Source organism: Lolium perenne, chromosome 2 (assembly GCF_019359855.2).
Source record: "Lolium perenne isolate Kyuss_39 chromosome 2, Kyuss_2.0, whole genome shotgun sequence".
NCBI classification, from domain to species: Eukaryota; Viridiplantae; Streptophyta; class Magnoliopsida; order Poales; family Poaceae; genus Lolium; species Lolium perenne.
The window spans coordinates 314,879,614-314,889,583 of NC_067245.2; the positions used below are offsets into that span (position 1 = coordinate 314,879,614).

Consider the following 9,970-nt stretch of genomic DNA (forward strand, 5'->3'; position numbering starts at 1 on the left):
CTCTCGTCGAGCCTTCGCAGGAAACGAGTCTACCAACACAAATGCGAAAGCTGCTACTCTGGTACAAGGATTTCATAAAAAATAAGGCCAGCAAAGAATATATTTATGCGGAAGTTAGAGAGGAGCATCACATCAAACATTACTATGTACAAGTTCATATGAGTGAATTGTTCCAGTTGTTCAATCTACACGAGCTCGACAAATCTCTCCTGAGTTGCTATATTATGTAAGTGATTTATTTCTATAATTAAATCTCTACCTCATCTCGTTCATTGCCTGCACTATATTTTCCTAACTATATTCTTGTGTACGCTATTATGCAGAATGAAGCTCGGGGAATGCAAAAGAAGGAACATCCATGATGTTGGGTTCATTGACCCACATATCATTAATGGATATGTGTTAGAAAATCACCCCCAAGACGTGGAAAGAGACATGTACAAGTTTCTTACAAAGCAGGAACTCAAAAGTGAAATTCTATTTTCTTACCATTTTGGGTGAGTGTTTCTGTCTTGTGCACATTCTCTTTTGTTTACTCCATGTTATGTCTAATCGATGAGTTATGCATGACTGTGCATATAACGTGTCCGCATGTTCCACTGGATTCTGCTAATAATTCAATTTGACAACTCCAGAGTTGAAGTCATGGACTCTCTGAATATGGACCCAAAGCATTGGACCGACATAAGATTAATGCTGCAAAAGTAATTATTTGAATCATTTGCGCACTATATCGGCCTCTTTCGTTCATTTCCTGATATCAAGTAACTAATAACCCCCTTGTTCATTTAATTTCTTTGCCCTGCAGGATTTGGAAACGGTTCAAAGATAACATAACCGGCGAATTCAAAGATCAGCTAACATTTAGAAGGCTAGCTAATGTTCCAACTCAGCCAAAGGGGACCAATCTATGTGGATACTATGTTTGTGAGTTTATCCGGGAACACACCTCTGAGCGGAGGGCTCAGGATATCAACTTGCGGAGGAGTGGCTTGCGGGAGAAGCTTAATCCAGAAGCTCGCTTCCGACCAATTCAATAGAAATTAGCAGGATTTTTTATGAGGGAAGTTCTCCATCCTAATGGAGAACACCATTACGAGGACGAAGAACTTCTAATACCGTAAATTGTATATGAAAACTTGTTTGAAGTTGTATATGGTCACCCGAGATTGAATATTATATATATTCCTCTTGAATTCTTCTTGTTTGAAATTTTAAACTTGTTTGAAATTGTATATATTCATATGCATCAACGTGTAACATGTATATACTAGCGTAGAATATGTGTACTGAAACTTCTTTAAAATTAAAATAAAACACAAAATAAAATATAAAAAATAAAAACATAACATAATAAACCAGATTTAGGGGGTTTAAACCCTAAACCTGCAGAGACCTTTAGTCCCGGTTGGTCTCACCAACCGAAACTAAAGGTACACCGCCCTGACGCACGTCCGCAGACCACGTGGATGGGCCTTTAGTCGCAGTTCGTAAGCAACCGCGACTAAAGGGGAGACTTTTAGTCTCGCATAATTAATCCCGATTACGAATCCGGGACTAAACCCGTTACCAACCGGAACCGAAGCCCCTTTTTCTACCAGTGCGTCGCTGAATCGATCTCGGATGCATAGCTCCAACCCATCTCTCCCCCACGGTCTCCAACTTCACCCGCTCCATGGTTCGTGCCGTCACACTGCTGGTTTCCGCGACCATCCGTGAAAACCGCCAACATCAATCGCGCGCTGATTTGCCGTGTGTCAAAGATAGATGTGCTAAGGAAGTGGTCAGGGCCGGCTCTATATCTTTCGAGGCCCTTGGGCGAAGCCCGCAAAAGGGCCCCTTTTATATGTGGCTAATATATGTGCAAGCATAAATAGATATATAAACATATTTGAGGCTATTTTCACTTACAAAAACATAAGAGTTAAAGTTAAGCACACATTCTTACCCCAAGATGTCTATAAATAATTTTACTTAACCAATGTCATATTACGACAGAGATACAACAAAATGGTAGATTAGTTTAAATCATATTACACTGACTCCATCGACAATTATGCTTGAGTGCTTCACAAAAAAGCTTCTTCGTGCATTCTAGATGCAAACTGATTGAGAACAATTGTAAAATCGCTTTTTTCGCAGAACCGGTTAATTGTTTTGGTGTTTTAACACCTATAATGGTGAATGAATTTACATGAAATTAAAATCCTAATTGATGAACTAAATTATGAATTAAATGAAGAATTAGATGAGGGATTTAATATGGACTTACGAAGGGAAGGTTGCCGATCGGCAGCAGGCGACATGCTAGGGAGTGAGGCGATCAGGCGGGAGTGAGACAAGGATAGAGAGTGAGACAGATGAACAATTGTCAATCCAGCCAAGCTCGATTGATCATCTTGTGTTTTTTGTTTCCTTTTTTATCAATGGAAATCGCTTTTTCGTGAGGCCATGAGAGACTTCTGTGTACCGATGGACCGATCGACGTGACGGAAAGCCTGCAGATGGCTTCGTTGCTTCGTTAGCTCGCGTGCTTATTTGGTTAGGCTAGTCACTTTTTTATTGAGCCGATAGTAAAGAAAAGATGGGATCATGGGCCCCTCCCTGGCCTGGGCCCCAGGCGGCCACCCATGGTGGCCATGGGTCAGGGCCGGCCCTGGAAGTGGTGCAGGAAATTGAGAAGCATCCGGGGGCGAAGTGGAGCAATGGGGGAGAGCAAATTCTCTGTTGTTTTTTCTTAAGAGTTGTGATATACTTCTTCTATCCTCAAATAAATGAACATCTAGCTTCAAATTTTATCCACATAACTACTCATATCTTCTCAATACGTTTTAAAGTATCCAAAATTTCTCCTCTCTTATCGCACGGAAATCAAACCCAATAACATTAAGCACATGTTTTTCTTATTTTCTACACCCACTTAACTCATTAAAGGTGAAATATTAAAGAGGAGAGATGCATCTTTCTAATTTATTTTTCACTCCACTTTATAATTTATCTTGGAAAACTTGTACGTACATTTATTTGTGGATGGAGAGAGTAGAGCGTAAAATTCGTTACAAAGTCAAAGTTCCAACCGGCCGGCAGAGAAAGAACAGATTTGCTCAACCACCGTAGATACATCGCCCCAGGTATGGAGTGGAAATTGTTTACAGACCATCATCAGAAATGATGCAGAAAACAACAACACTGCTGCACATGAACTGCCCGTTAATTAGATTCTCACAATCAAGGAAGCCCTCTTGTGCTTGTAGACGTAGGTGCTGGCGATGCAGATAAAGAGCACGAGCTCGGCGGCGCTTAGGACTGCGAGCAGCCAGTAGAAGTAGTCGAGGTGGGCGCGATTGAGGTTGTCCGCAAACCAACTATCGCCGCCGTCTCTGCTGGTGATGCCATCAATGAGGGAGATGAGCGCGCCGCTGATGAGGCTGCCGATGCCCGTCACGCTGAAGTAGAGCGCCAAACCGACGCTGCGGAGCTCGTCGGGCATCTGGTCATAGAAGAACTCCTGCATCCCGGCCATGGTGAATACATCTGCTACCCCAATCATCACATACTGTGGAACCAGCCATGCCCAGCTCATCGGCACCGTTGCTCCTTCGTCATCGACCAGTCCGTGCTCCCGCGCCGTCTCCAACCGCCGGCTCTCCACCAGCGCGGCCACGCACGCTGTGGCCAGCGACACTGCCATGCCCGTGCCCACGCGCTGCAGCTGCGTCAGCCCTGACTGTTTGCCCGTGGCACAACGCAGCGCCGGCACCAGCACACGGTCATAGATGGGCACGAACACTAGGATGCTGGCCGGCCCCAACGTCTGTAACGCTGCTGGCGGCAGCTCCAAACCGCCAAAGATGCGTCGGTCTAGGGTGCGGCCCTGCTTGTTGAAGAACGTCAGGACCTGCGCGAACACCACACCATATGCTAGGCACGCCACCCAGATAGGCAGGAGACGGAGCACGCTTCGCGCTTCCTCTAACTTCGCCAACGTATCTTCATCTTCATGTTGCTGGTTTATTTTTGCAGCAATGAACGGGAAGCCTGAATTCTTGGTAAGCGCAGCAAGGCTATGAGCCAGCCGGGTGACGGCGCTCTGGGTGCCTCGGGTGGGCGCGTAAAGGCGGTACGTGGGGCTGCCGACGAGGAACACAACAAAGGAGCAGAGCACAATGGCACAGAGCATGCCGAATCCAATTCCCCAGCCAAGGTTCTCCTCGATGTAGCTGACCACGGCGATAGCGATGGCGATACCAACCACTGATGAGAAGTACCACCAATTGAAGAAGGAACAGCGAGCCGCGCCCTCTCTGGGGTGATCGGGGTCGAACTGGTCGGCAGCAAAGGCCGCGCCGCAGGGTTTGTCTGCGCCATACCCGATGCCAATGAGGTAGAGAGAGGCATAGAAGAAGGCCACCTGCATCGTTGATGGGCCGGAAGAGAAGTCATTGTTGATGGATGGTGATGGTCGTAGCACCGGGAGCATGGATGCTAGAGTGATCATGCCGTAACCCTACATGGATACATGTGGTTCAAACTTGTTAGTATTTGTGGAATTTGTGGAATGGTCGACTAGAATCCTCATTCCCTGCATATGTGAAAGCACAGATGTGACATATTAAAAGCTAGCACAAAGAGTTTGAAACAGTTTTTGATTAGGGTACACATTAGTCTAAAATTCATATATGAGTATTTCACATATATTCTCGAGCAAAATGCAGGCATACAATGTCAGAGAAATACTTCCTCCGTGTCAAGAAATATTTCTATTAGCATTTTCCAGGTTTTGTCAAAATGCTTGAATTTTATGCCTCCAATGCACCATTAACCACGATAGGACGCCCAATTGGCAACAAGAATGCGGAGGCCAAGAGGAATGGGGCGCCTAAATTGGTCTCCATTGACGCCTCGATTAAGAAGATGGTGTCCTCCGCTATGTGGAAGACCATGTTGGACAAACAAAATGTCAAGATTGGCCTCGAGAGGGAGAAGGTGGAGGCTGCCAAGATGGAATCCCAAGCCGACAAGATGAAGGCCATGAATGAAGTATCCAACATCGCATTGGCCAAGATGACATAAGAAACAAAGGTCTTGATGACGTACATGCCAAACATGGATCCATTGGCGAGAGCGCGGCACGAGGTGTACCGCGAGCACATGGCAAGGTGGTGATGGCATCCCAAGAGGCGGCGATGATATCGGTGTCCATATCGGCATCGGCAACCACACCACCGGTTGTGAAGAAGCCGCCCCTGATCGACGCGCAGTCGCTCGTGATCGACGCACAACTTGATGTCATGGAGGTGCCCCCACCGGTGATGTCCTTCCTTTGATCCATTTGGCCATATATCCCAAGTTGTTTTTGGTAGCCGGACTATGAAATGATGGCGATTTGGTGTCCAGATGTTGGGCAACATTTGAATTAATATTCAAAAAACTTAATTCTAATTTCTATCTCTATTTACGAGGTTTAACTTTTTTGGGTCCAAAATTTATATTGGAGCCGCCGTTTCAGATTCGCCGATGTGGGGCAGCCCTCCCAAGTGGAGGGAGTAGGTGTCGACACTCCCAATAGCAATAGCACACGACGCACTTGCTGGCTTCTATTTAGGAAGAGTCGGTGGAGATGTGGAGATGCTCTGACTAAATTTAAATATGTATATGTATCATTTGATGTGACCTTGTGCCTGTCATAAATTATTCATTTTAGAAAACGCATGATCTACACCAGAAAGATTCCAAATTTGGTACAACTAACCTCCAGGTCGAAGTCAAACGTACCAGCCTTACATGGTACGCCTTCTAGCCGACCGGGCATGTACAATTAGCTAGTATATTTTATAGCAACGGCAACCGCAAGTGTAGACCAACCTACACGCAACTTAATTTTTGAAAAATTCAAAGTCAACGGTTTAAAGTTTGAAAAGGTCTAAAAATAAATCTAGATGTCAGCAATGTTGTGTTCTACCACCATGTAAAATTTCAACTATATCGGGGGCTGTTTTCAAAATCTATCAGATTTTGTCATTTTTATGAAGCTCTGAATATAAAGTTATTTTAAGTTGAAATTTTGCATCCCTGAATATAAGTTATTTCAAGTTGAAATTTTGTACGTACCTAGATCATAACACTAGTGGAAAACAGGGATTCAGTCCCGGTTCGTTTGGGTCTTTAGAGCATCTCCACCGGCGGCTCCGATTGCGTTTTGGGGGCTAGCAGCGAAAATGGGCTCGCACCGGTTCGCCCTAAACGGCGCCGGCTAGTTTTCGAGCCCAATAGAATCGCCGGCAACCCCGTGCATGCCCCTTCGCCAAGGGCGCGAATCGGGTGCGCCGGCGCCTCGCGGCACGTCTGTAAACAGGCGTGGGCTCCGCCTGGCAGCCAGACACACCGATTTCCCACCTCCTACCCACGCCCGAGCCGACTCCCACCCCTCTAGATCACCACCATCGCCTTCGCTGCCGCGCCCCCTCCTTGCAATAGAGACCGCCGCCTGTCTAGGAACCGACGTCCATCGACACGATCGCCTCCCCCTCGACCGGCGGCCGCTGCTCGCTCGGAATAGATCTCACCGCCACCGTGGTACAACCTCCCCACCCGCAAGAAGTTCGTCCGATTGCCGCGATGGATAGCGACGACGAGATGATGGTGCAGCTGTTCACGGAGGAGCAGAACGATCTGGATGTTCGGCGGCAACAGCTCATTATGACGAACATGATGCGCGTTCGCTAGCCTTTCTTCGTCGTGCCTCGGCGCGGCGGCTCAAAGCCAGGTTAGAGGAGGAACATCAACCGGCATCGTCAAGCCGGTGCAATGCTTCTTGACACCGACTACTTCAACGACGGCGTGACTCATTCGTCGAAGGAATTTCGGCGCCGGTTTAGGATGAACAAGGAGCTGTTCTTGAAGATTGTCCATGGCGTCAGGGAGTACGACAAGTACTTCATGGCCAAGCAAGATTGCACAGGTTTGTGGAGCTTCACCTTAATTTAGAAGTGCACTGCTGCAATGCGCTGTCTTGCATACGGAGCTCCTCCAGATACATCCAATGACTACCTACGGATGGCAGAGTCGACATGTACAAAGACTCTCTACAGGTTTTGCGGAGCCGTCATAGCGGTGTTTTCTAAATACTATTTGAGAGCACCTAGAGAAGATGATACAGCTCGGATCCTGCAAAAGAATGCAGCAAGAGGGTTTACTGGGATGCTCGGAAGCATTATGCATTGCGGCTGGAAGAATTGCCCTTTTGCTTGGCAGGAGATCTACAAGGGGCATACTAGTGAGTGCAGTGTTATTCTTGAGGCGGTAACAGACCATGAGCTTTGGATTTTGCATGCATTTTTTGGCATGGCATGAACAAACAATAATATCAACGTGTTGCAGCGCTCTCCGGTGTTTGCCAGGCTAACTGAGGGACAAGCTCATGCCGTGAACTTTGAGGTAAACAGCCACGCATACAACAAGGAGTACTATCTAGCTGATGGTATCTACCCGACGTATGCTGCATTTGTGAAGATAATTCCCTCTTCGGCAAACAAGATGGAAGGTTATTTTGCAACATGCCAGGAAGCAACACACAAGGATGTTGAGCGTGCTTTTGGGGTGCTTTAGCAGCGTTTCGCCATTGTCAGGTACCCTGCTCTCACTTGGTCTGAGTCTCAGATGTGGGAGGTGATGAACGCCTGTGTGACCATGCACAACATGATCATTGAGAGCGAGCGCGACACACCTGTGCAGGACGATCAACCATTTGATTATCAAGGGCCACTCGCTGAGGTAGAATGCACCCCAAGAATTTTCCGCTTTTTTTCATATGCCCAATAAAATTCGAGATGTAGATGTCCATGCACAACTGAAGGCGAATCTAGCTGCGCATTTATGGGCGAGGAGAGGAGCCACCAACAATGCATGATTTTATTTCTATTTGTTTGGTTGTATGATAATTTAAGTACTATTTGTTTGTTTGGTGTATGAATAATTTAAGTACTATTTGTTTGATTGATTGTATGAATAATTTAAGTACTATTTATTTGATTGCATGAATAATTTAATTCTAATTGCGTAATTGTATGAATAAAATGTGATTGATATGTTGTTTTAAAATATTGTAAAAAGAAAAAGAAAAATTAGGGGCCGTCGTTTGGGAGGCGCCGGTGTGGGTACATCGTCCCCAAATGGAGGATGCACTGCCGGCAAGCCGGCGCCCTTGCCGGCGACTATTTGGGGGGCCGCTGGTGGAGATGCTCTTAGTCCCGATTGTGCAACCGGAACTGCACATTTGGGACTAAAGGCGTCTACCTTTAGTCCCGGTTCAAATATAAACAGGGACTAAAGGGTCGTCCACTGATCCCGGTTCATTTTAAAACCAGGACTAAAGCTCCCAGGAGCTTTGGACGAAAGACCTGTTGTTCTACTAGTGTAACACTGTCTACATCAAAATTTGTTTTTCAGATCTTTAAAAAAACTTCAAAATATCGCTTTCAAATTTTTAAAAAAAAACGAGTTATGTGTTGCTCGAGGTAAAAAAAACACCCATAGCAACAAGGTTAACGTGCGAAGATCGCATGAACATCGGCGCATGCATTCCTCAAAACAAAACAAAAAAATATCGTCGCTTGCGCTTCGTGATGATGCAAAAAGTTAAATGTAGATTTAATTACCAGGACGTAGAAGGTGCTGCCGAGTATGATGGATCTGTAGCGCCCTAGCCAAGAGTCCGCGAGGAAGGCGCCTAGCAGCGGCATGAGGCGGGTCGTCCCCGACCAGACGTTCACGGCGGCGGCCGCGGCGGCGTTGGAATGGTCTAGTGGTCCCGTCATGTACGTGATCAGGTTTGCTGACACGCCGTAGTAGGCAAAAGTCCCGGCGATCTCCGCCACTGCACAAAATTCGCCGGCCGATCGAATCCATGGCAGATTATAATGAAACTAATTTGGCTAGGACAGTGTGTATGCCTACGTACCGACGACGAAGTAGACGGAGCGCCATACGCCGGAGGTCTTGCGGTAGACAGGGCGGCCGCGGAAGTCGGAGACGCCGGCGAGTGGCAGCTCATCCCTGTCCGAGCCAGTTAGCAAGGGGATCTCGGCGTCCACCACTGCCATCTTGCTATACCTCGCAAATTATCGGAGGCTCCGATCTAATTAACCTCCCCACCCGCAAGAAGTTCGTCCGATTGCCGCGATGGATAGCGACGACGAGATGATGGTGCAGCTGTTCACGGAGGAGCAGAACGATCTGGATGTTCGGCGGCAACAGCTCATTATGACGAACATGATGCGCGTTCGCTAGCCTTTCTTCGTCGTGCCTCGGCGCGGCGGCTCAAAGCCAGGTTAGAGGAGGAACATCAACCGGCATCGTCAAGCCGGTGCAATGCTTCTTGACACCGACTACTTCAACGACGGCGTGACTCATTCGTCGAAGGAATTTCGGCGCCGGTTTAGGATGAACAAGGAGCTGTTCTTAAAGATTGTCCATGGCGTCAGGGAGTACGACAAGTACTTCATGGCCAAGCAAGATTGCACAGGTTTGTGGAGCTTCACCTTAATTTAGAAGTGCACTGCTGCAATGCGCTGTCTTGCATACGGAGCTCCTCCAGATACATCCAATGACTACCTACGGATGGCAGAGTCGACATGTACAAAGACTCTCTACAGGTTTTGCGGAGCCGTCATAGCGGTGTTTTCTAAATACTATTTGAGAGCACCTAGAGAAGATGATACAGCTCGGATCCTGCAAAAGAATGCAGCAAGAGGGTTTACTGGGATGCTCGGAAGCATTATGCATTGCGGCTGGAAGAATTGCCCTTTTGCTTGGCAGGAGATCTACAAGGGGCATACTAGTGAGTGCAGTGTTATTCTTGAGGCGGTAACAGACCATGAGCTTTGGATTTTGCATGCATTTTTTGGCATGGCATGAACAAACAATAATATCAACGTGTTGCAGCGCTCTCCGGTGTTTGCCAGGCTAACTG

At 47.0% G+C, this 9,970-nt stretch overlaps 1 protein-coding gene across 1 annotated transcript; it reads right to left on the minus strand.

Moving 5' to 3' along the window:
• Positions 1-3,086: 3,086 nt before the first annotated feature.
• LOC127336781 (protein NRT1/ PTR FAMILY 5.10) lies at positions 3,087-9,159 on the minus strand. Its single transcript, XM_051363621.2, has 3 exons — positions 8,960-9,159; positions 8,658-8,875; positions 3,087-4,507 (listed from the first exon to the last, which is right to left on the minus strand). Exons 1-3 carry the CDS (start codon positions 9,099-9,101, stop codon positions 3,215-3,217), a joined length of 1,653 nt encoding a protein of 550 aa, XP_051219581.1. The 5' UTR covers positions 9,102-9,159; the 3' UTR covers positions 3,087-3,214.
• Positions 9,160-9,970: the final 811 nt, after the last annotated feature.